The sequence below is a fragment of the Ammospiza nelsoni genome, chromosome 14, assembly GCF_027579445.1.
Source record: "Ammospiza nelsoni isolate bAmmNel1 chromosome 14, bAmmNel1.pri, whole genome shotgun sequence".
Taxonomy (NCBI): domain Eukaryota; kingdom Metazoa; phylum Chordata; class Aves; order Passeriformes; family Passerellidae; genus Ammospiza; species Ammospiza nelsoni.
In genome coordinates, this window is record NC_080646.1 from 6484694 (window position 1) to 6511911 (window position 27218).

At 42.8% G+C, this 27218-nt stretch overlaps 1 protein-coding gene across 2 annotated transcripts in view; it reads right to left on the bottom strand.

The window, feature by feature from the left end:
- SV2B (synaptic vesicle glycoprotein 2B) overlaps positions 1-27218 on the bottom strand; it is a 64694-nt gene that overhangs the window by 17433 nt on the left and 20043 nt on the right. For both annotated transcript variants that reach the window (XM_059482263.1, XM_059482264.1), the window contains exons 2-5: positions 12811-13660; positions 2753-2933; positions 2049-2200; positions 83-216 (exon numbers count right to left, since the gene is read on the bottom strand). In XM_059482263.1, the coding sequence (XP_059338246.1) occupies positions 83-216; positions 2049-2200; positions 2753-2933; positions 12811-13294 (951 nt within the window). In that variant the 5' untranslated portion in view covers positions 13295-13660. The remainder of the gene's footprint in view (positions 1-82; positions 217-2048; positions 2201-2752; positions 2934-12810; positions 13661-27218) is intronic.

Sequence of the window (27218 nt, forward strand, 5' to 3'; positions counted from 1 at the left end):
GTTTGATGGGACAAAGACAGACAGACAGTGGCACATTAGGGACCCGCCATCCTCTGCAGGTATCAGAGATGAACCACCTTACCTCCAGCAAAAACCGTGGGCTTTCAGGCATGAATTTCAGCGCCACCAGGGAGGCGATGCAGGGCAGGGCACACACCAGCACAAAGACTCTCCAGCTGTGGAAGTGGTACTTGGTTCCCATACTGAACCCCCAGCCTGGAAACAGCAAGAGCCAACAAGTGAAAATACTGACCAGGAGCTCTGAGTTTTCCTCTGCTCAGAACTTTGCAGCTCTGTATGACATGAGGGCAGGTTGAAAGTTTGCTGTTCTTAGTGCTGGTGGCTCTTGGAGGCTCGATAGCATGCTCAGTGGATAGCAGCAAGTTTATGTTCATTACAGAAATCGGAGCATGCTCAGGCTCTGCCTTTTAAAAACCTTCTTTTGTCTTTGAGTTTAGAAATCACCAGTGATGGGAACAGCTCAGAGCAGCTGTAGGCAAGTAAGGCTGGAAAATGGTGCAGGAATAAGGGCCATAACTGATTGCTTCTCAGTGATGTTAGTGAAGGTTTACAAAAGTTAAATCCTTGATCTGAGAGGCACTTTAGAGACAGCTTCTTCCCATCTCCTACATCACATATGTATTTCACATTTCATGGAAGTGAGCGAGAAAAGCAAATTTATTTTTTTTCCAGACCTACAAAACCTGAGCTGGGGTTCAAACTTAAAAACATCAAAATCCTAATCCTGCATTTGAGATACCCCTTCTCCTGCTTTTTTCCTGGTGTTTGACCAAGTTAGGTGTTCCCCTGCTAAGAACTGGAAAGTACAGCCTCATTCTCTTGCATTGCTCCATTCACTCTCCCTAGGCTCAAATCTCATAAGGAGTGTTAAAATAATTTTTTTCTCCTGTAAAAATTTTATTCACATAATAAGGAAATCATCCAGCAATGGGTTTTGCAGAGGTCTCATCTGAGCCAGTCATGGTGTTCTAATGATTTCACAAAGTTCCAAAAGAGTAGGTGGAACACTGGAAATCAAAAAAGAAGCTACAAAAACACAATATCAAAAAATAATCTGAAAAATAATTGTAATGTAAATATCTAAGGGCTTTTAAAAGCAAATGTTGTTGCAGGTAATAGAATTATTTCTACCTGAAACCACTAAAGTAAGTTCACCTATTTCTTCCAACAGTCTCTGTCACATCAATCAAAAGCATGAATATTTCTTTATACTGAATGTGCTTTAAATGTGCTAAAAATGAAATGATAGATAGGTAAATGTTAGTGGTTTCCTTTGTGGGTTTTGTGAACTGTCCTACTTTCCTCAAACAGGATTTTGCAAACAGCTGGTGTCACTGAATACTGGGGGAATTAATCTTTTCCAGTAGATATTTGCTTCTGGCGTTTCCCTAAGTGATATACACAAGTTACAAGGAATTCCATGCTAATGCAGACTTTTGCTTCTCAGAGCACAAGTAAATTTCAGTTTACAGCCATCTACTTTTTCATTCCCACTTCCAGCTGAGGGCAGGGAACCCATTCCTCTCCTGCACCCATTTAGGCGAAGTCAGGAGTGACTTCAACCCATCACATGCTGGGCAGGTGTGTCACAGGTACACAGCCCTGACATAAGGGAAAGCACATGTGCTGTGCTCACTGCTGTCATCCACAGCATCCAGTGATTCCCTGATTAAAGTTGCTTATTTTTGATAACTGGAGCAATTTTTGCCATATAATCTCAGTCTATATTTTTCCCTGAATGAGCTGACATTTAGATGAAGAGCTCAGGCTCCAGCAGTGTAATTCAAGGGATGTATTTGAGACTTTAGATGGAAAGCAGCCCCATTCAGTCCTATCTACAGCCTCAATATCCATCAGTCAATCGTACAGTCAATCTATAAGACCTTCTGTGAGCACTTCGGGTATCTATTTATTTTCAGTGCTATTTATGCTGGGATGTGTAAGAACTGTCACTACCTGTGCAAGGGTTTGGGGTGGTGTAGTGGTGCAGGAATGTGGTGGTGTAGAAATTCAAAAGCACAAATTACCGTAATGTGGGATGATGCTCCAAGCCATTGCTGAAGCATAAATGCCACCAATCATCCAGAACATGCAAAGCCAGCTCAGGTGTTCCCCCCTCTTCTCACGAGACAGGAATTCAGAGAAATAGGCAAACACGATGGGGAGGGTGCCCCCAATACTGAGGAGAAAAAACAGCACGTGAGAAAAATGAGAGTCAGCTTCGATGTGTTTGTGGAGACTTCTGAGGAAAAATGCAAATCTCTCTTTGGGTGGACTGGCTTTAGACGTCAAAGATGAACAAGATCCTTCTCATGCTTTAAAAGCTGAATTTTCTGTATTTTATACAAACCCAGAGTAATACCCTGCTCTTTGCTTAAACATCTCCTCTTGTTATTTCATGATCATTCATTTTAGGGAGGCAAAATACTGGCAGCCAGTGTGAACTGCTGAGGATCTCAATGGAGGCCTTGGAGGTGGGCATTTTTCAGTCTCACCCACATTTCTGCACAATTTGGGCAGTACCAGAAGGACATCAGTGAACAAACTTCCCCACCATTAGAGCTCTAATGGTCAAGAGTGAGATAACACAGCCACACATGCTAAATGGCAATGCCATCCTGACTGGGCACCAAGGATGCATCTCCTGAGCACCTTTCCTTGCCCCACCCCACACATCCACACTGCCCAGCTGTGCTGGGGCTGCCCCAGGCCAGGTTCACCAGGTACACACCCGAGGCCTGAGATAAGGCGGCAGAAGAGGAAGAATCCGTATCCCTGGACGAAGGAGGAGAGGAAGGCAAAGGCAGCATTGATTGCAAGTGATATGATGAGGCATTGCTTCCTTCCCAGTTTGTCAGCGAGGCCACCCAGCAAGACAGCCCCCACCATCATTCCTAAGTAGACTATCAAGCCTGGAAGGGAGAGAGACAATCAGCTTGTTAACGGTGGAAATAGTACACAGAGTAGAAGGAGATTTCAAAGTGCCCATGTGGCAGCTGATGTTGTCCTGGCATATTGTGCAATAAAGGAGAGATACTCCTAACCACCTCAAATCTCAGAAACTCTGCCCAAATTTTCCCATCTCGTGCCTGAGAGCTTGCATCACTTGAGGCAATATGGACAAACCCTCATTTGACCAGCCCCACATTTTTCCTTCCCAACCTCGCCGCTCACATTTCCCCCGCACGTAAGCAATGGCCAGGCGTAAGCAGCTTAGGACGCACGTGTCCCAGCTATGTGCCACCAACAATACAACAGAAGTCTGATGTCTTAACTCCTCTGACCCCCCTGAGCGCAGTGGGACGGAGGATGTGTAGGGAGAGGCTCTGTCAGGCTGCTGTTTACGCTCGGAAAGCTGCGAGAGCAGAGGGGCTGATGAAGCATGGCTAAATCTCTTTGCAGTGTTTCATCTCTTTCACTCTCTGCTTTTCCCAGCTGTGTCTGAAAGGATCAGTCTGTTACCCAGACTCACCTCGTGTAGCTCAGCTACTTCCTTCGTTAGTGAGCCAAGATCTGGTGCCTAACTAAAGGACAGCTTACTCAAGAGTGCAGTCTTGATTGAAAATTTCAGGAGAAGGGAGAATCTAGGGCTTGTCTGGACAGTTTGCTCTATAGAGTTATCTCTCTAACATTGTTAAGAAAGAGAGATTCTTCTTTTTAACCTGACTTCACTAGATTTTCTGCTATGGGGTCCTCAAAGGCAGTCTCAATGACTCATTTAGTGCCAGGCTGAATAGAGGAGAATGGGTTTCTACCTTGGGTAGTCTCCCTGTACCCTGCTCAGTTTGTGCTTGCCACTCTCCTGGAGAACATGGCAGCTGTCCTTTGCTCCTCTACTGCCACTGCTGCAGAAGATCCACAGATTTTATTGCCTTTTTTTTATGCAGGTACCAGTGTAAATAACACTAGTTCATAATGCTCAAATGTTCAGAAATATATTTTTCATTTATTTTATCTACTTTCCACATGTAGTTCAGAAGAAATTGGTTGCAACCACAGCTTTTCCTGAGGAGCACAGAGGTACAAAAGGCTGCTCCCTCCTGCAGCATATCAAAGCCCATTGACAGGGTTGTAGCCTGTGTCTATAGGCTGCACAGTCCTGCTGTGGAGATCCTGGTGGGGCCTGACCACCACTGGATGTGATCCAGATGGGCTGAGCTAGTTCAGGATGGAGAACATCTTCTTGCTGGGAAGCAGAACGTTCTGCTTTCCCTGCAGTGCAGGGAGTTCTTGAGGGAAAGGGATGATGCTTGAGGATGTTTGGAGACTGGGGACATGTCAGGTTCAAGAGCCAGCTGAGCTTCCTGCATCCCTGGCCTCAAGTGAAGGCATTGGATGCTAAGCAAGTAAATACACTGCCTTAATAGGAAACATTCCTATTCATTGATTGAAGAAATACAGCTAAAAGGAACATTTTTCAGGCATGGTTGACTCTTTGGAAGTTCTTTCCTCACCGTGAACCAAGTTTGGCTTCTCTTGCGAGCCAATGCCTTCCCCAGGTTCTGTTCTATCAAATACACTTGGAAAACAAGGTGGCAATGAATGTTTTTGTAATTTATTAATGTTTAAACAAAACAATCAGTCTGGTGGCTGAAGGCAGCTCTGTGCCATCCAGCTAAGGGCTAACGCAGAGTTATCTGGCAGCTGATCCCATCTTCCTTTTGACTGCAAATGCCTGCACTTGATTCAAAATGCATTACTAAATTAAAAGCTATGCAGCAGAGACCCATTGCAGGATTTGAAGGACACTTGTGTCACATTGATCAGATGGGGAAAAGTTTGGATTTCTTAAATCTCTCTATTCCACAGTGGGGTCACCTATCTGTGAGTGATTCTTTTCAATCCACATTATGTCTGAGGGGCAGGATTTGTGTGTCAAAGGCAAAAAAATCTGTTCTTGTCTATTAAAAGCCTTGGTACCAGAACTGTGGAGCTGGATTTGGCCAATTGGAGCTGGATTTGGCCAATTTTACCTCCACCATAAGCACCATTGGCTCTGTGCTACCAATCCTTGCACTCCATGCCCTACCCTCCTGATCCAAGCTGTCCTGGTGAGGAGATCTGAAGGTGTGTAAAGGTTTCAGGTATAAATCTCAAGAGAAGTTACAAACACATCTCAGAGTCTGGGATCTCTATTTCTATTAACTTTGACCTCCAGCAGGTTCACTGAAGTGCAAATTGCAAGGGTGAGCCAAAGCAAAAACAGCTTCAGTCCAAAAACTTCCTGGAGGAAGGATCTTAATGCAGCGCTGGGTGGCTTAATGCTTTTACCCTGGCTCCTGAGCCACATTTAATGGAGCAACTCTGATGGCAGCCAGAGGAAGGAAGTGATGATAAGCCCTGTGTCTACTCACTGGTGCATCACAGCCACCCATCTGACAGTGAGCCCTGCCAGCACTGCCAGACCCTGGGGAGGAAGAAAAAATGATCTGCCAACTTTTTTTTTTCTTTTTTTCTTTTTTTTTTTTTTTTTTCAGAGAAAATCTCTGGATGGCAGATGTTCATCCAAATCCTCTTAGTAATGGAAAATGTCCTGGGTCAGGAGGAGGTGGAGGAGATTGTTACTGTGTTCTAGCTGGTGTTTTACTGCAGTCACTGGTGAGGGGCAGCCTGTTTTGTCTGGCCAGAAGAGTGGGCTCAGTGTGGGATGTGGCAGTGCTTGAAACTCAACATCAAGAAGTGGAGCTGCTTTTGTAAGCAAACCCATCAGATTCTGACTAAGGAGCCCAAACTTGGGATGGAAAGGAAGATTGGATCTCTGCAGCACAGCATCCATCACACAGTGAGCAGACAAACCACAGCAGAGCTGTTAATGTCACAAACTCATCTAGAGAATGTTGCTTTAATTAGTTATTGTATATGATAAATCAATTGATGCATGGTCCCTCAGAAATTTAAAACAATAAAAATCTGTAGTAAAGAAAATATCAGGGACAACCAGAGACTGTCTACTTGGCCAGGTTTTGAGGGAAGGATTCTGGTTATGGAAATATGTGCTTCAGGGTTGAAACAAAATCAACAGAACACTTCCTTATGATGGAGAGGTCTTTTTTTGGTGAAGACTGCATGTTCTGGCCAATGTAATTAAAATTTGGGGGTAGCTGCTATAGAACACTCTGTCAGCTGATGGATCTCGGGACCTAGGGTGCAGAACAAGGTCTGCCTTGCAGATTGCTGTGCCCTGGATTGACAACAAGGTGGCAGGGACCCAGGGAGAAATGGAATATTTACTCAAACTGCCTCTTTGCAGAGAGAAAACTTTCCAGAGAACACAGTGATGGTCGCTACCTCTGAAAAACATCCAGCTCATGTCAAGTAAACTAAAATTTAAATTTTAAAATTTAAAATTTGGACCAAAAAAAGTGACCACAAAATGGTGTTTCTTTTCCTGGGCTAGTTCTGTCCACCAAATATTCTACAGTACAACATTACAATGGTCTGCACCAGAAGCCTGACTTCTAAACTTGGCTTCAAACCACACAGACTCAGACTGTGCTAGGAGGGATCAGCCTCCCAATTGACACCTAAGGTGCTCAGATGAAATGTTAAGGGCAACTCTGAATAAGCCATTATTTGCTGGCTATTCCACAAGTCCTGGAGCATAAAGAATGCCTGTGGGAAAGTCTGCAACAGCCTCCCCATAAAAGTGGTGGAAAACCAAAGGGCTTAAATTCTATGAATAAATTTTGGGTTATGACTCATCCATTGCTGAAGTTATAAGGAAAATATGTGACCACTGACTGGGCTTATTCCCACTAGAAAAGGGGTAACATATTTAGCATTTTCACACTGAGAAATTTATTAGCCTTTACTGAAGTTGTGTGCTCTGTATCAGACAGGAATTTGAAGTTAAAAGTTCTAGGAATGAGGAAAGGAATATACTGCAGATACAGTATATGGCACTGGGTGTGTTAACTGTATTTTTACTACTTCAATATAAAGTCAACTTCTAAGGGTTTCAGAAAAAAAAAACCAAAAAAATTCAAGGTTTACCTAAATCTGCATCACAAGCATGAATTTTTCCTATTGTTAGTTAATGGGATTAAAGTCCTTAAAGAAGAGGCATATCTGAAAATAATCCCTTTAAGGACAGGACAAAGACTTGTGGCATAAATAGAAAATTTGAGCTTTTTGAGCCAAATAGCTCACTGAGAAGAATTACTTCCAGAGTCCTTGGGGCTGTCAGGGAGGGGAGGAAGCTGCCTGGGCCCAGGGTTGTCTCTGGTTTGCATGGAGCCAGTAACCACAGGAATGGGAAAGCTCCCACCTGACTTCCAATCCCAGGCCAATACCACTGCAGCCCTATGGTAAAAAAAAAAAGAGGCTCTTGAAGAGGGAAAGCATTTGGACAACAGTAAATTATTAGGACCTTGTATATCTTGTAGTTCAAATTGTAATAAAACCAATATTAAAATACTGTTACTGGTATTAGGGATACACCTCATGGACACAAAGAAAAGTTTGTGGGTCAGGACTGGAAAATCTGGGGGATGGATGTGGCAAGGCAGAGGATCCAATTGTCAGTAATTAAAAGAGAGAAATAAAGTCGTGATCATGCTGACTCTCTTGTACCATAGTGATGGGAGGGTCTTGACAGAGGATGAGCTAAAGGCTGGTGGTTCTTTTTTCCACTCTTCCTGCAATTTTCAGTCTGCTCTTCCTAGAAGTTTTATTAATGCATTCCACATGAATCAGCTTGACCTTTTACACAGAGCTCAAAGGAAAGGCTCATCCCATTGCACTCTCCTTGTTGGTTAATACGAGCAGTGAGACTCCTTCCACAGCCCACACCTCTGGCACTGGCAAGGGACTCTGCCACGGGAAAGGCAGCACTCCATTTTGGGAGACCTGCGTGTGGATTTTGGGCATTTCTGGCTGCTGGGATGGAGGGGGCTGTGCAGCTGGAGCCGGGGTGAGCCCGTGGGGCTGTGGCACAGCACGGGTGAGGCGAGGCACAGCCGGGCTGGCGTGGGTGGTGTTTACACTCAGCTGGCTCCACATCTCCCCATGGGACTTGTCCAGCACCACAGTGTTCGTGGCACCATCTGGCTCTCCCCACCCAACCCTTCTGCTAAAGCAAAGATTTCAACAGAGGAAGCCAAACAAATCCTTTTCTGTCCAACAAAACCTCCTCAAGCTGGAACGCATCAGATGAAATTCCCAGAGTGTTTACAGATGGGGACGCAGCCATCCATCCCCAAATCAGACCTACACAAAATGTGGGGTGTTCTCACAGCACAAAAACAAAAACACCTTTATTTTTTTCCCTATTGCTCATGGTGATGATGCTGCTTGGGTTGCACATTTTCAACCAAAAGCAAATTTGCAGCCAGGAATCCGTGCCTGACATGGGCAGGTCTCATCAGGGTGTGTTGGGGTCCATGGCCATGGAGGAGCAAAAAAGGCAGCAAATAACCATGGCAGAGCAAGGGAGCCATGGCTGGGCTTGTCTGTGCTCAGACAGAGGAAATAAAAATAAAATGAAGTGGAGAAAAGCCATTGAGCTCTGCAGAGGGGATTAGGATTTACTGTCATATCAGGTGAATTCAGGGCAATGAGAAGCTGCAACCAGATTTTATCTCAGCTGATAATAAAACATCCTTTTCACACAACTAAAAGCAGGCATGTTGTACACATTCTATTTAACCTGACTCACACAGCCAAGCTTGAGTTGCTATATAAAAGCATAATTACTTATAGGATCTTTTTTACTAGTTTTTTTAAATCCAGCATTGGGAGGTTAAGAGTCTGTAATATTACATTCTCCTTAAAAAAATTATCATAAATCATAAATCATAAAAGGGAGAAGGGAGCCTGAAAAAGCAATTTTATTCTCAGCCCTGGTGTAGCTGTTTTACAGTTATGGGCAAAGCCCTTAAAAATTTCCTTGTCTCAGTTTAGTGAACTGTGAAATGATGATAACACAACTGCAGCTCTGGGATCTGCAGGGCTGATGCTTTAACTGTGCCCTGAGTTTTTTATGTGCAGGATGTGCAGAAGTTTAAAATATTACTATGTCATTATCTTTTATACTTGTGTACTTAGTACCCTTGCAAACATAATATTTAGTCCTCTAAGAAGTGATTTATAGCATGTAAAGATATATATTTATAGAATATTTCTCCAAATAATGATACTGCATGCTTTTCAGCAAATATAAACTCTTCAAATTATTACTCTTTTGATTATCCTTAGCATATTAAAAAGAAAATGTTTCCATAGTCTGTATCATACTGAGAAGGAATATTCTGTCTCAGTAAATTTAATAATTGAATTATTATTTTGACTACTGCTGATAAAAGCTCAGCAAAGCTAATCTCTCAAATAAATATGTAAAAATAAAGTTGTTACATGCTACCAAACTTATTCTTAACAACTTATATTATAAGTTGATTAAATCAAACTGTTAAAATATCCATACTGTTGTTTCTTTTTTTTTTTTGTTGGGTTTTATTTTTGTAATACCCCTGAAATCATCTTTAAAATAACATTTCTCATAAATGAAAAACCCCAAATACGTATTTTGTCCCACTCAGGATATTTAGGGCTAAAATAGCTGTTAATTTGCATCTGATGGTGAGATGTTTATTTTCAGAATGAAATGTAAACGTTTTCTAAGATGTGTCATATCCATTTCACACATTTCATGAAACACCGTGGGCATCTGTTTATTTGCAATTTTTGCATAATTTGGCCATAGTTTGCTTGATATTTTCCCATGACTGCTTTCCAAGGGAGAAAAAATATGCAATATGCAGAGTGTTTAATGCAAAATATCCTTTTAACAGAAGCTGAACTTCACTAAATTGGTCTTTAGGAGGCATCTGCTTTATCACTTTTATTTGTCCCTTCCTATTTCTGCTGGAGTTTGATTATTCACCTGACTTATTTCCTTGTTTTTTCCCTCCTGGCCTCTCTTGTTATGGCTGAGCCCTTGTGTGTTTAAAAGTTAGCAGCTGCCTGGAAGTGACCTTAACTGCTCCTGGGAAAACCTGGTTGTGTTTCCTTAGCAAAAACTGGGGAGATAATCACTTCCTTGGGAATAAACACGAGCTTATCTGTGGATGTTTATTGGCACATGGGGATAAGGCAAGGGCCAGTAGCTTATGTGTGGATAATATCCCTGCTTCCCTAAAACCATGGGATAACTTGAGGGAAAGCTGTGCCTGCCCTAATCACCCCTCTGCTCATCCTGGGCAGACACTCTCATGGACAGGATGAACATCAGAAATTGAGGTGAAGGCCCTTTGATTGCCACCAAATCGATCTCCAAGTGTAATTGAACCCTGATCAGTGTGCACTACCATAGAGCACCAAGGGAATGGATTCACAGGGGGAGATGAGCTTGTCTTGGACACTCTGAGCTTTGTGGGAAATACATTTTTTTCTAGCTGCCAGTGGATGTGAGCTGCAGCTATCCTAAGAAAGATTTTGATGATTTTCTTCTTGGCTCCATCAATAGCACTTCCTCAGCCTTCTTCTTGAGAAGCTATCTGCTGTCCTTATGCCCCAGCTGCTGAGAAAAGAGATGAAACCTTCTTGCAGGGGCAGTACATTCCCCTCTCCAAACCCAGAGATCTGCACTGACCCCTTCCTATACCCTTCAGCAGCCCCCTACCCACCCCAGGCTCATCACATTCTCTTTTCTTGATGCCCTGGGTACTCATGACTCACATCAGAGCACTGCTGGGCAATGTGAGGCTTCCCAAGCCATGCCTAATTCATTTTCACAAAGCCATCTCACAAACCTCAGAGCCACAGCAGAGAATGTCTAGTAGACAAGAAAGGGAGTTTAACAAATTAACTGGACTGAATGGACTGAATCAGAGACCTGCCCCGTATACACCACCAGTCAATAACAACTGCATGCTGCCATGACCACCCACTCTCCTCCCTGCCCAAAACTAAGATGAACCAGCTTTTATTGTTTAAGAAAAATTTTTTGTTTTCCCCTCCCATAACGAAGTAATTAAATAGTTTGAATACAAGCAGACTGACAGCAGATCCCCCAAACAAACAAGCTGAGGACAGGAGAAATTGTTCTGCAGAATCAGGTTCTCAGAGGCTGTGTTTGAAAGTGGGCAGGAAAGGCAGCAAGAAGAGTTCTCTTCCCCTCATTAGCAGTCCCAGATTAGCTCTGGCAGTGCGCAGGAGGCTGGAGCTGGGATTGGATACGGACCCAAATGTCTCCTTGCTTATTCAGAGCTTATCAGAACACCCTGAACTTTTAGCCTGGCAAATACTGAGCTGGAAAAAGCAGAACGTGCTCTCTGGGGAGATTTCGTGTTCATTTTTACCTGTGGTTGGGCCAGAAATACTTCAAAGATAGATTTCCTTGTGACATTTGAAGTTTTCTCATTCAGGAGCCTGCCAGAGTTTGAGCTATACAGAGGTAGATATTTATGGGGTCAGAGTTTCAGAAAAATCTCAGCTTTCATAGAGCCACCAAAATAAATGACCTGCTTTTCAAAAAAGGTCTCATCACTAAAAAGACACCAAGCCTTGTGTCCCACAGGGAGCTGGCGCATTCCAAAGTCCCTTTGAAATCAGGATCTAATTGTGAGAGATTTGCTTTTAGATATCTGACCGGAGATATTTCAAGCTAGAAATTTTAATGGGTTTGTGAAGCAAAAAAAAGTTGGTAAATTCTTTAAGGCACAAAAGTCGGTACAGACCTGGCTAACTATAGAAAGAAATATCCTGATCCTCAAGTTCAAAGAAAAAAAGGGAGAAACAGAAAAGTGAATATGACCTCAGTACACAAAGAGGAGAAGTTTACATAGGGATAATTATCTATTGCCTTTGTCACACGAAAATAATGTCAACAGAATGGACTCAATGGCTGGGGTCTAATCCCAAATGTGCATTTTCCTGGAATCAGGCAGGGCTTCTGGGCCAGCATGTATGACCTAGAGTCCCTGATGATTCCCTGCAATCCCAGTACATGTCCATCAAGACACACTCTCTCCCTCCCAAGCAGTTATTCCAAGAGTTATTTTATTTCCCTTCCAGATGCTCTCTCCTATTGTGTGGCTGGCTCTCACTACAGACCCTGCTGGATCCTGTACTGATTCTTGGAGATCTGGGAGGCTTTGCTGTTTTGGCTGATGGAATTTGGCCTGCCTATTGTTCAAGGGGAAAAATAGTTCGTCCAAACCTTTCCACCCAGTCTCGGTCCCAATAAACCACTAAGCTTTGTATTTTGACCTCAGGGAGATGTTGGTAGTGATGCAAAAGGGATGTTGCCAGTAGCCTCAGCTTTAATCTTCATGCTGCACTTTAATTGCATCCCACAGACCTAAAAAGAAACCTCCATTGACTACCTCTGATCCAGGACATATGAGCAAACTGAGAAGTTAGCAGGCAAAAGGAACTGAGTGCACAGTTGATTTGCCTGTTGGGACTTTGGGCTGAAGAAAAGGGAAACCTGTAGTTCCTAACAGCTTTGAATTTTGAATCACTAGATCTACCTTTAACTTTTCACTTATCTATCCTTGAACACCCCTTGAAGTTTTGCCCTGTGGACCTGCAGACTGTGAGCTGCCTTGCCCAGATCCAGCCCACACTGAGCAGACTGGCACTGGGGCCATAGCACATTCTGGTACAATTCTGCTGCTCATCAGCTTGTGAGCCCCTCCTGAGTCAGATCCACCCAGGCTTGACTATGCATGACATACAACACAAGAAGAAAGTCATCAGAAGATCCTGATATCAGCTGGTCGCTGAAAAAGGTGTCCAGCTACTTCTGGACTAGCTGCATTAGAAGAGCTGTTTGCCAGTGGCACTTACCCAGCATCCCTTTGTTGGAACTGGACAAGCACATATCCTTCTCAGCACTGGGAAGAACAAATCCAACCACAAACACCTCCACCCCATCTGCCATCAGTGCCAACCCTAAAACGAAGAAGAGAGTCCACTGGAAGCGTCCGTGGCCACACTCCTCAATGATGTTCTCATACTGGTGGGCGAGCTGCTCCTCGTCCTCCATCCTCTCGGCCATGAGGTCAGCACGGTCTCTGTACTCATCATCCATGGCAGGGGCTCGCTTCTTCTGCTTCTCTTTGATGTCATCTGGGTGTGGGATCCCTTGGTACTCCCCCTCATAGACCTCATCATCCTCGTCGTGGCCTTCTGTGACATCACTCTGGGCGTCCTCGTCCTGCGCGGGCTCATCCCCGCCCCGGTAGTAGCCATCATTGGGTGTGTCATAGCTGCCATCCTGGTACCTGTAGTCATCTGAGACCTGGTTTGTGTTTCTATATCCATCATCCATTCTGAACGGAGAGTTCTAAATGCTGCAGGTCACTGTGGAGATATTCTGAGATGGGTGTGGGTTTGTGCAATTCCTGGTGTCGGTTACTTGAACATATCCTCTCTCCGCTCTTTGGAACTGATGGGATGCACAGCTTCCCAGGCTCAGAAGGAGAATTATATATAAAAGTTCTCTTTGACAGAGCCTCACGCAGCTTTTGGTAATGCTTCACTTTTCAGCTGTCATTTGTGACTCGCTGGCTCCTGTGCCTTGGGTGAGAAAAGCTGCTGTCTGGGGAACAGCGAGGGAAGAGCAAATTGCACAGCCGGGGAGCTAGGAGGACTTGGCAGGTTTTTCCTGATTCATTGTGGTGCTGAAGGTCATATCCTGAGAAAGAGGAAACAATAGCAATGAGACAGCAGTAAGCTTGCAAGCACACATGCACTGAGTTTAATGCCCAACATTTGGAATATGTGCTTTTCCTTTGAAAAAATATGACGACGGAGGAATGCTTTTGCATCATCAAAAACCCAAAGCCTCAGAAAAAACCAGAGCATTAAAATGTACCAAGTTCAGTGGGAACCCAAAGTAGAATGTAAAGTACCATGTGGTCCCAATTTCCGTCATTCCTGGAAGTCCTGCCTCCCATATGTGGTCCTGCTTTCCATGGAAAGCAGAACAGCACTGGGCTGGGTTGCTGGAACAGATCTCTAAGGTTGCTAAATATGTTTCCATCCATCTCCTCAGAGTACACTCATCCCTGGTCCCTACAACTGGCTAGCATCATAATGAGACAAAATATGATCTTGGTTTTATTTTTTCATCCAGATCCCCGCATTAATTTCATTTATTGGCTTCTTCTTTTCCCTAGTGTCTCTCCATCTGTATCCCAGATGCACAACTGGCACAAAGAGTCTGCCAAGTCACCAAAAGTCACAGCAAGCTCTGTTCTCCCCATATCTAAACATCAACAGGGGATGATTTTCACAGAGAGCAAAAAAACAAAGCTAATACAGAATCACTGCTGTCTGCAGGGAAAACCAAGAAAAGTCAAGACACATCTAAACACACAGTCTTTTCTGGACACCTGATTTCCGTTATTTTGCAGGCAGTTTCCAGCCAGCTGGCTCTGCAGTGTTCCCCTGCCTCACACAGCTGTAGACACAGAGCTTGGAAGGAGGAGCACATGGGGAAGGGAGTGGAGTCACGCCAGAGCAGCCAGCACAGCGTGGGCATGCACAGAACGTGGACTTTGCTTCAAGCTTTGAGCTACTTGCCTAAATAAAGTGCAAATGAGGTTTGGATTGACACGGGCAGGCACAAGCCTGAGGATGTGTGGGTGTTGTTACCTACACAGTCAGTTGACCTATAGAAGCGCACGCAAACGCATGCACTGTAAATAACAGTGCTATATGCAGCTGAAGTGACTGCAGAGGAGACATTCAGTAGCACTCTCTATAATAAAATGCTCAGAGGGGCATCACTCCTGCTGCAAATGCTGTGATTTTCTGGCAGCCCAAACGCTCAGGGTAAGGAAGGAGCAGTGGCCTGACTTCTCTGCATGGATTAATGGCCATGCCTTGCCTGTGCTGCTCATGGAACTGCTCCAAGGAACTTCATAAAAGCTTCCTCTGCCCTTCTGTTTATCTACCTGTTTATCTGTGGACCATAATTACAACACAGCCTCTGCAGAACCTGCCAGAACCTCTTCCTTTTCTCTGCTGTTTGTCACTACATTCAACGTGTTTCCTCTTCCCTTTCTTTATGCTGAATCACACTGTACAATTTGCATCAAGTGAAAAAGGCAACATGGCATTCTTCCAGGGCTCAAAAAGAGTGATCAATAAAGCAATAGAAAAAAAAAATTAAAAATTCCAAATGCATTCTGATAAGGCTATAATGATCAGGAGTCCACAGTGCAGGGAGGGGTAAAGAGAAGTATTTGCATAGGCACCAGATTTGTTAATGTGCAGGGGAGTTAATACCTCTGACAGCCATCAGAAGCACTTAAGTGAGTTCCACAGCTTTTGTTTCAGTGCTGGAGTGTTACCTTTATTGGTTAAAAAGTCCAAAATTACTTTTGAGTCTCAGAACTCTCTCCCAGTCCTAAAGTAACTTTCTTGATTACACAAAGTTCTGTGTCACGACTGAACATTGTGTTCTCCAAGGCGGTAAAATGTAGTTCCCCAGAGACATATTTTCTTTTGAAAAGTAGGGGAAGGAGCCTTTTATTTAAAGAGAAAAAACAAAAGAACAATATGTGCAAAAGAACATTAGGCCTTGCTTTGGAAGTCTTTGAGAATCATCTGCTGACAGGTCATGCTTCAAAGCAACCTCAAATGTTGGAGCAGGATGCACAGTGACCTCACTGTGTTTGTCCCTTTCTGGTTGCCACAGAACTGAATTGAAAACTCGTTTTAGGAAACAAAGTAACAATAAGACTAATGATCAATAGCAGAACTGATCAGACTCTCAGCCTCCACAGACCTTATCTCTCTTTTCAGAAGGTAAAAGTATGTTCTTAAGTGCTGGAAATCTTTTTGTTCTCATTTAAAAGCTGCTGAGGCTTAAAGCTGAGCTCCTTGCCTCCCACAACAACAGGACCAAAGATCACAAACTCAGAAAAGACCTATTGAAGCATCCATGCTCTTTCACTGACACACAAAGTCTGGCATTTACCAGGTGGAATCATATCTTGGGCAGCCTAAGAAATAACGACATGAGCTGATGAGTCTCACAGACCGGTGAGAGTCACCTGTATGGGGAAAACAAATAATTCAGAGAAAAGGTCATGGCAGAAAATAGTGACTGGTTTCCCATTCAGTTTGTAGATGGATATTTTCTGGGATCACCCCAGGAGAAGGGGCAGCGCAGAGAAGCAGGCTATAACTTCAGAATGCTACACTTTCTATATTTCACACCACTTGTTTTCTTTTTTTGCCACATATGCACAGGCTGATTCACTCCAGACCTGATTCTTTAACACCCTTTCACTCAAGCTGAGCTGCACTCACTCATTAACAGCCCCATTTAGCATTTAGACGTGAAATCATGATGTGTCATAAAGATGGCAGGCTTGGGTTGCTATAATTACGCTTCACAGTGATCCATGAGCCTTGAGACAAATATACACATCTCCCCAAGCCCATTGTAGCAGGGTGGGTGTCAGCCTCTTCTCCCAGATAACAGCATAACAGGAAACGGCCTCAAGTTGTGCCAGGGGAGTTTCAGACAGGAAATTAGGAAAATTGCATCACCAAAAGGGCTGTCAAGCATTGGAACACTCTGCCCAGGGCAGTGGTGGAGTCACCACCCCTGGAGGTATTTAGCAGAAATGTAGATGTGGCACTTGGGGACATGGTTTAGTGCTGGGCTTGGCACTGCTGGGTCAGTGGCTGGACTTAATGATCCTGCAGTTCTTTTCCAATCTAAATTATTCTAATTACAACCCTTGGCCCTTCTAAACTGCCAAATCCTTTTGAGACACACAAATGAGGTTTAAAGACACAACAAATATCCGGCTCCATAAGGCAGGGTCCGCAGGGACAGGAAGGCAGAGGCAAGAAAAGCTTCATTCTGGGTCTGCCCAAAACAGCCCATTAAACTGAGTGTTGGACACAGAAAACCTGGGATATATCAGAATTCAGATCCTTTCCTCATTACTTTAAAATACACTATGCACCATGCAGATTTCTTGTAGTCTTTAGCTCTTTAGTTAGCTCAGATGTTGCATACTTAGCCAGGAATTCAGTCATTTGAGCTCTGCAACTTAAAATAGGAACCTGAAGCCTTGGATATCCTCATAATAGAAATGGTATCTAGTCTGGGAAAAGGGATGTTTAAAAAAAGGAGATGAACACCAGAATTTGCCTCTCTGAGGGGGCATATGGGTAAGTGTGGCATGCTGATGGGATAAACTGGGGTGGAGGGCAGCAGAGCTTGGAGAGGATGAAGAGAAGGATGATTTTCCTGTGCCTGGTACTAAATGAAGAGAGCCCAGGGCTTGTCAGAGAGCTGAGCTCTCTCAGAGGACAAAATTCATGTCAAATTAGTGAACAGGGTAGACATGAGAAGGGTTTTCCATGAAATATTGCACCTTGGGGCATGATGGAGTTTCTGGAAAAGCAAAGAGAGTGAGGATGCTGCTTTGTGGGAGCACAAGCCGTGGGTGCACACACATAAATGCAATATGAATGCACATCCATGGTGAGGATCCAGCAGGGACACAGAGAGCCAAGGCTGGGAGCTGCCTCCCAGGGCCTTCCTGCAGGCTCAGAAAGGGAGAACACTCAAAACCAACAGCAGGAGGGAGAGGTTATTTGAGCACTAAGGAGAAGGAGCACGACAGGGACACCATAAAAATGCTTTCAAGGGATTTTTAGCATTCACCAGAATAATCCCTGTAAAACAGATGGCAGAGCAGTTTAATATTCTGCCTGAAGGACGACTCCTCCTGCAGAACATCCTCACCCCCAGAGCTGCTTTCTGCTGACAGCAATGGGAAGGTGCCCAGATCCTACAGTGACCATAAGGACATTCTGCAGTCACAGAGCTGACTGTAAAAAAAACTCCTGAGAAGAAATTTTCCTTACTGAAAGGAGAAGGATGATTATGTAGGTAGGCTTCTGTGAAGTTCCAATCTCAGATTCTTAGGTTGCAATTGATGGATCTGCTTGTACACGTGAAGGGACAGATTTTTGAGGTGCCTAAGAAATCACAGCTCCCAGGGGAGCAGCACCCTGGATTTCAGCAGTGACAGCAAAATTATCAGACAGGCTGAGCACTATGGCAATGAGTGATCACTGAGCTGCTGGATTAGGTGCTGCAGGTTGAGCATCCTTTTCTTCTTGGCATCTCTGTGTCCCTCCAGACCTCAGTCCCTCCAGAGACATTCATTGAAACTCATTTTTTGGGGACACAAGTTGCCCATATATGAATATATTAAATATAATTAATAATTAATATATGAATTAATATATCAATATATATTATTATATTATATATTAATAATATATTATTATATATTATATATTATAATATATTATTATATATTACATTAATATTATAATTATATTATATATTATATATTATATAATATAGTATGATATAATATAAATTAATAATATAATATATGAATATATATTAATATATTCATATATGGGCAACTTGCATCCCCAAAACTTTAAACCTTAAATACACCAGAATTTGTTGAAAAGAGGTCTCTGTGCTCCCAACTTCACAGTCCAGAAAGGTGCTCTCAGGTCTTTGTCAGGTTTTCCATGAAGACTTGCAGTTCAGCATTTTATTTTTTTTAAAACTAATAAAAATGCTATTTTACCTCAAAGTAACTTTGAAAATTCCCCTCTTTCTAGGTAGCATAAATAATAATACTAATAAATTTTTAAGTCTAAAATATTAGACTGCAACCCTATAATTCACAACAAAAATGCTTTCACATCAGGTGCATTATAAATTCTTCATCTTACACTGTAGAAAGTTGCCCTTTTCATTGGCATTAAAAAACAAAAAGAGGTGCATGGAGATTTGTTTCAAACTGAAAAAAATATTTCATTTAAAAATGCCATCCTGTCAACTGCTTGATCCATATTTTATTAGAAACATTCATTGAAACTCTTGTTTTCCCCTAAAAAACCCGGGTTTGGAAAAATGGCGTGCTTTTACCAACAAAAATTGTAACAGGAACTCTGATTATGCTCTCATGGATGTAAAATTATTTCAGGTGCACCTTTAAGAAGACAATATAGAGAAATATGATATAGGAAAAGTAATCCTGCTATTTATATGCATCTGACCTCTGTGAGGTTTTCTCCCACAGGGTTCTGATTATGGTTAGGGTGGTTTTGTTTTTTTTTTTTTGGTGTTTTTTGTGGGTTTTTTTCTTTTTTGGTGGGGTTTGGTTTGGGGGTTTTTTTTGGTTGGATTTTTGTTTGTTTGTTTTTTGTTTTGGTTTTGGTTTTTTTATTTTTATTGGGTTTTTTGGGTTTTTTTGGTTTTTTTGTTTTTTGTTTTTTTTTTTTTTTTTTGTGGGGGGGAGTCTACATTAAAATTGGTGCTGCAGCCACACAATTCAACATCCAGAAGAGAGTTGAGCAATATCATCATTCTCCTGGACAGATGGCAAAGCTGGGATCTTGGCAAGGATCCTGCAGAGGGAAAAGCAGCAGGATGGATCTGAAGAGAATTTATATGTGAGGGAAGGTAGAAACAGGAAATGAGGGGGTTTTAAATACAGAAAGGTAGAAACCAAGTGAAATTGGAAGTCAAGAAGCAAGAACAGGGATTAATGGTGTAAACTGTGCTCAGAATAAAGGAGGAAATGGCCAGGGAAAGATGGAAGCCCTGACATATTATTGATCCACAAACAGTGGAAAAAAAAAAAAGTGTTGTAATAACAGTAGCTCTTGCTTTCATATCCAAGGATTATAAATGCATCTGGTGCCATCCCTGTTAGAGATCAGCCCTAAGCCTTATTAATTCTTGCTTGACTTTCTGCATCTCTCCTTCATTGCCAAAATAACAGGAGAAAAGCCTCAGAGCACAGGACTGAAACAGTTTTGGAAGATTTTGGCTGTGGAAGACATCACTCAGTCAAAACAAACCAACCCAAACCAACCCAACCCACACCAATGGTGGTGAAACATTGTTTAAGGGGATGATTGTATCAAAATAAATCATCTGTGTGATTTAATCAGCTGATGACCTGGTCTCTTGTTTTTCAAATACAGTACAGCCCTTGGGATGAAAGTTTATACACGACTCTAGACAGGTAAAGGAACACTGTATGTATCACTAGGAAAAAACATCCCTTCTGATTCCTCTCCAGTCTCACAAGACTGGAAGTAAAATTTATCTGCAATTAATATCCAAAAGAAATCATGGTCATCAAGCATTCTTGAAGGAGAACTATATCACAGACCCATTGCAACTGGAGCAATATCAGATCCAATATAATTTCTGAGGTCTCTTTTCTGCTCTTGTTCCAGAGGGACAAGATAATCAAGGAAGGTATATGGCTTTAGACATAATCAAGGAGGGTATATGAGTTTAGTTTTCTCACTCAGTGACATGGTAGCCAGAAGCAAAAAGGAGCTGCTTTGCCATCAAACACAACAAAATTACACAGCCAATATATGTTTTTCAGGTGTAAAATTATGTGTTAATGGCTACAACAATTAACTGTGGCTGCAAACACAGGAGGCTAACTGGGTCTGGGCAGCAAGAGATTAAAAAATCAAAGTCTGTAGCAGAGCCTACCTTTTAAAAGAATTTGCTTTGAACTGTGGAGAAAGAGTGGTCTTTTGTTGTAGCTTCAGAGGAGAACACTGTATTAAGTGAAAACTAAGGAGAAAACTAGTTTCTCCTGAAACTTTTTTTTATTATTAAGAAATTGTCTGATAGATATGTAACACAGGTTCAAAAACTCCCCACGGAGCTTGTTAAGCAAGCTATCTGTGCCACAGATTCTGTGAAGGAGAGCAAAATATTTGAAAGTCATTGAATTGAAATCAGCTGGTTCAAAGAAATGACTTTCAGTAGTACAGATGGCACCTACTGATGGCACCTACTGATTGCTCCCCTTCAGCACAGGTAGGACAGGTAGGGTAAAAGTCCTTTGTGTAAAAAACATTGATTTGCTCACAGATGCTGCCAGGGTCTCTGGAACAGGATTCATTTATTCACTGCTCCAACACTGTAGGTTGGAAAAGATTGGTGCATGTGCAGTCCTGGTATATCAAGAAATGCAGGGAAACCAGAGCTGGAGTATTTAGTGAGTTACCAGCAGCCCTGATTAATTATTTAGAGAAAACATTTTAGTTCAAAATTCTCTGCTACAGAGTTCATTGAAGTTCTCCTACAGTTTCTGGATAATCTCTATTGATCTGTGGTGGGTTTTACACATTCCCAGGCAGGTGCACACTGTGTGTGTTTGTTCCACCAGGAGAAAATATTTATTGCATTATCTGATCCTACACTCCTGCATTACACAATGTTCTGTGAGGAGAAACTATTGTCTTTGAAGCTGAATCATTTACAGCAGCCCTTGGATTTGGAAGCAGAGATGGAGGGGATATAAACACAAATAGTTCTGTAGTTTGATTGAACTGATTTATGCTGAGTAAGAGTCTGGCTGCACTGCTCCAGTGCCTTTACATTTTTTCAGTCTCGCCCATCCCACTGGGGGAGATTTCTGGTTTCCAGCACATTGCACACTAAAATGCCATTGCCTTTTGTGGTGGTGGTGGCAGTGACTCACAGCAAAGTGGCTGTAGGCAGAACTCAGCTTGTAATCCACTATGTTGTGTTATGAACTAAGGGACAGAAAGTCCCCCAGACTGTTAGGAGATTATACCCTCAAGTCTGATACTGTGCTGGTGCAGATGCTTTAAAGGTCATATCTAAGACAGTGTGTGCTAAGGCAAGCTGGCACAGCAGACATGCAGCAGATGAAACAAGGAACAAGCATCAGTCAAGCAGAATAAACAGCTTTTCTGAAGTTAGGGACACAGACTGGCAAGTTGGGTGTTCATGAGATAGATACAGAGAGGAGTGTTTAACAGTAGGAGTTGGAAAGCAGCAGTTCAGCAGCACATACCCATATAAGGAGGGACAGACTCCACATTAGGATCCCAGAGAAAGGCCATAAAAGGTCAATTTGACAAGCTGAATATGGATAATGAGTTGAGACAGATGGTGTAAGAGTATGGGAGCTAATAAATAATGAACAGACTCGCTTCAAGGAGCAGACACGGCAGAGAGCTTAGTCAGAAGGGAGGTGGTGAAGGGGAAAAGAACAAAACCAGGGAGGATGGAGGAGAATCACAGCAGGAGGACTGGTGGCAGAGGAGTGTCTGCTTTTATGTGCCAGAGTTTTGTGGAAATGAGAATTTACCCAAAGAAAACTAAGAAACGCATATGGCTGAGGTGGAATTTGGCCATTTTACTGAGAAATTACTCACATTCTCTGAACTTCTAGATATCTATTTCCTTTTCTCCTCCTCTCCCATTACCACAGCACCTAAGCAGCCTACAGTGTTCCCAAGTCCCATCAAAGGCTGGGAAAAACTCTCAGGTTTGTTTATCACATCATGACTTGAGGCAGAGAGAGAGTAAAGCAGTCTGAGCATGGAAATGGAAATGGAAATGGAAATGGAAATGGAAATGGAAATGGAAATGGAAATGGAAATGGAAATGGAAATGGAAATGGAAATGGAAATGGAAATGGAAATGGAAATGGAAATTGCTGTGTGCTGTCCCCCATATTCCAGGGACACTGTGGACAAGCAAGGTGAGGATTTATTCCCATCTTCAAACCCAGCTATCCTTCAAATGATGACCAAGATATAGACAAGCTTTTCTGCCCCACAAACATTTTCCTTCATGTGGATCTGAGGCACAAACCCCAACTTGGACACCAAGTAATACTTAGTGGTGTCCCAATGTAGATGCAAATAAAGGAGCTTTCCCAAAATCACCTTGGGGGAGCCATGTCAGAGCCAAACAAACACCACCTGTTTCTATTTCCTTGTCCTTTTAAATATCATCATGAGCTAGAATCTTTGAGGGTTTACTGCTTATTAATAAACCAGCCTCTCATCAGCATTGCACCTGGCAGTGTAAACCAATAGGAAATTGGATGTTTATTCAGAAACAACAGTGCCCTGGTGCCCTTTCATGAATTTGAGATTTTCTACGTGTGTTTGCCCTTGGACAGCTTATTAGGTTTAACCTGACTGGGCTTGGGGGCCCTGACAAGCTCCCAGAGAGGACTGTAAGCAATAACCTTGGAAGGAAACTGTTTGCAATTCAGCAGATTCTGCTTGTGTCAGACAGCAAACATCCCTGATTAACTATAAACTGCTTAGCTCACTGGCAAAGATGTGCCTCTGGCTACAAAGGGGATTTTTGTTTCATCACACTTGCAACCTGAGTTATTAAATAATGAGCTGCTTAATTAACTAATTCATTAATACATGGCTGTGATGAATAGATTTGCTCCAGTGACAGAGCCATGAAAGCAGAAAAGCCCTGAGTGATTTCTAAGTACTGCTTTCTTTCAGGAGGGATTTTATTTGAGCAAGTATCCTTATTAAACACCCCTTTCCTTCTTTTTCCTGCCTCTACCTAACAGAGCAGCCTTGAGGTCTCTGTATCTGTTTGCTCCCAGGCTCTTGTTCTTTCCTCCTTTCTGCCCTGCTCCCCTTTTCCTTTGGATCCATGCAGATTTTCAGTGTGTTGTGCCCCAAAATGACCCTTTGAGCTCCCACACTGCTGTGGCCAGGGAGCCTCATCCTCCCCAATCTCAGATGGGAGGTGACTTTCAGGTTCTGATAGAAACCCACCAGTTATTGCCCACGATCACCTTCCCATTGCTGGGGCACCAACCAACCTCCCCAGTCCTGGAGACAAAATAATTTACTGCACCCCAGGGCAGCCTTTGCAGGGCTGTTATCTCCTGTTTGCTGTGCTATTGGAGTGTGTTGAAAGGAGCTGTAGCAGAGACATTTCCCCAATAGCTCTTTCCCAGCCCAGGATGCTCAGGCATCACTCTCTCACACAGCTGCTCACCGGCCCCAGTGAAGTGTACAAATGCAGTGGCCATGCCAGAATTCTCTCCTGTTCCCAGAAATTCCCCTGCAGCCTGTCACAAACACAGCCAACCTTATGCTTCCATCCTGCCCTTTAATATATTTGATCGCTGGGTTTCCCTGCAGGGCTGCCCAATGATCAAGGCTAAAGGGGCTCAGTTATTATGAGATCAGATAAAAGGGTGGTTCTCAGACCAAATCCAGCCTCTTTCCTTTCTGCATAAGACCTACAAAACAATTGTGTTGTGGCCTCAAGGGCTTTCAAAATTGCAAATGTACTGTTCATTATGCACCTTGCCTGTGGAGAAATACAACTGCAAGCAGAAGCAAATTCAAAGAGACTCCTTTCAAGGTTAAGTGGCAGGGAAAATACTGGAGCATTGCCTTTTGCTCCATTCATGTTCATGGCATTTTGATTAGTGATTAGTTTAACCTTTTTTTTGTTTAAATATGAGACACTACTGAGGAGACCTGAACCTTGTAGCAGCCATGATCATTCACCAGATTTGATTATCACTATGTGCCCCACATGTATCACTGCAGCACAAACAAAACATACCCACAGAGTGATGGCTTCTTCTGCAAGGACACAATTTGCAAAGCCTGTCTGAGCTGCACCTTGAATATCTCAGATTCTCAGATCTTTGAAGAACCTGCTTTTGAAACCAGCATCTTGAAGAAAAGTCATAAAAAATTGCCATAGGGCCTGAAATATGTTGGCATTCACTTACCAGCAAATTTACACATAGCAACTCTACTTTTATACTTATGTTTTTATACTTATGAAGGATTTAGACTCAAAAGAGCACCCAGCAGTATTTCTGCACCTGCAGAAGAGAAGAACTGATAATTTGAGCATGTGTAATGGGCCCCTTAACATTTTGGAAAGTTGGATTGCCTGGCAGTGGTTTTTTTCAACTCTCATTCCTTTTTTGCTCCTGCAGGAGCCTTTAGGATGGGTCTTTGCAAGAGGAGCTCATTTACACAGAACCTTAAGCTTGGCCAATATTCTGACAACCCAAAGCCATGTGGCTTTCAGCTGTGCCATGGGACATTTGCTGTCTCACAGCCTTCTGAAATGATGTTTATGCCTCTGTGCAATAGAGAAGGGAAGGAGGAAAAAACTGCAAGAGGATACTGCAGGAGCCGAAGAATGAGAGAAAGCAACAGCAGAGCATGAGATTTAGGAAAGGAGGCAGATCAAGGCAGGGGATGGTGAAGGCTGCAAAGGTAGGGAGAGAAAAAGGCATAACAATATCAGTCTCAGAAATTAATGCTGCTTTGATCCAGTAAAAAGAAGAAAAACAAACAAAAAACCAGTTAGGCTCAGCACTTCATAGCAGTGACAAGGTTCTGCATGTGCTTCCCAAACACACAAATAAATTCCTGCATTCTGGCTGGACATTAATGATGAAAAAGCTCCATCTCCCCAAATCATCAGGCTGTAGCACTATAGCCTGTGTGTATGCAGAGAGAAAATCCTCAGCATCACCTGCCGAGGCAGGAGAAGGATTGAGCTGTTATTTATTGCTCACTGTGACTCATGCCTGTGGGCAGGGGCGCGACAGTACAGATGGGAGTTAAAATCAGACTGCCAGCAGGGGGATTTATGCCAGGAGAGTTGAATCCAGGCAACTTCTGCTTATGTTCTACCTGGAATTTCTCTGTAAAATATGAAAAGAGTAAAAAAGAAATTGAAAAATACATGGCTATGCAGGTATTTGTTAGGACTCAGACAGGTTTGGTTAGAGGAGAGATGGCTTAGTGACTTGGGAAACACCAAGAACTCTGTACAGTTTTCTCTAATGCCTCAAATGGCTCAATCACCTAAGGCAAGGCATTTAGTTACCCTTAGGTTTAGTTCTTCGTCTGCAAAACAGCTGTAATAACTTGTTTTCTCTACTTGTCAGAGAAAACACAGGCAGAACTGCAAAGAGAACCTTGTACCACTGGTGAAGAGCTCAAAAATTCTGGATTTCAGATTGTCATTGCCAAGACCATTGTGATGTTGAAATAATGCTCACAAGGACAGAGTCTCCTGTGAATGACCTTCAGTGTGCTGTTTCTGATCAGAATCAAGAATATTTGCAGCATGTTTCATAGCTCTCCTGTTTGTCTCATTTCAGCCCTAGCTAGAAGAGACATGCAAGGACTCCAAGAGTCATCAGACTCCCTAAAAATGAGAAGGAAACTGAGAAAGATGCTGAAGCTCGAGCATCCCATGCAAAGGAAACACTCTGGCTTTCAGAAGTGGGGAGGGGGCAGGTATTTTTTGACCTGCACCACTGTCCCTGGTCCAAGTGTGCTCCTTCCTGCAGATACTGAAGTGAGGGGCACCCCTCTACCTGCTCCCAAAATCCAGACTCTTTGACCCAGCTCAAGGAGCTGTACAGCAGAAATGCCAGCTCTGGACTCCCTGGAAGGGAGTTTAGTGCAGGAATATGGCTTTCAGCAAAATTCAAGATGCAGGGGCCATCATCATCTTCCTTCCTGCTGGGAGTCTGGGACTGGCCTCATGTACATGTTGGCTGGTCTCCACTTGCCCTGAGCCTGCTTGCAAAGTCTTGTTTGGTAAAAATCCAGGCAGCTTTTCCCTCAGCCCTCTCCACACCTCAGTTGGAGCACAGCTCTTGGTGTCAGCAGGAAATTGAGGGTCTGGGGTGGACCCTCTGCTGCATTTGGCCCCATCTGAGCATTTCATCTGTCCCTGTGTCACTGTCCAGCTTCCAGCCCACATCCTGAGCCCAAACCTTGCCAAGCTCCTCAGGGCTGGTTTGGCTGCCTGTCCTTTTGAGGGTCATTTTGTCAGCCCAGAGCTCCAGGAGAGCTGGCCATGCTCTGTGTGCTGCAGAGCCAGGCACAACAGGCCCCAAAGAGCTGCTCTTGAACAGCATGTCAGGGACTGGCTGCCAGGATGGGGCTCCAAGTGTCCCCCTTTTATTAAGATTTTTTCTTTTGAGAAGCTTCAGCTTCTCCATGTTTTGTTGCTTTAGAAAGTAGTTTCTTATTAAGAATTGTTTATTTAACATGTGAAATTGTTTTTACTTGATGACAGCTACTTGTGTTGAAGCTGTGAGCAGTCACAAGATTTTAATTTCTTTTAGCTTTTCGATTAAATTTTTTTATTCTTTTAGTTGAGTTTTAATATATATTTTAAAAAATATAATATATATAATATAATATAATATATTATATATTATACTATATATATAATATATAATATAAACATATAATATATACAATATATATGATATATATAATATATGAGATATAAATTAATATTATATAATATATATGATATATATTATATATTATATGACAGATGACATATGGCATAT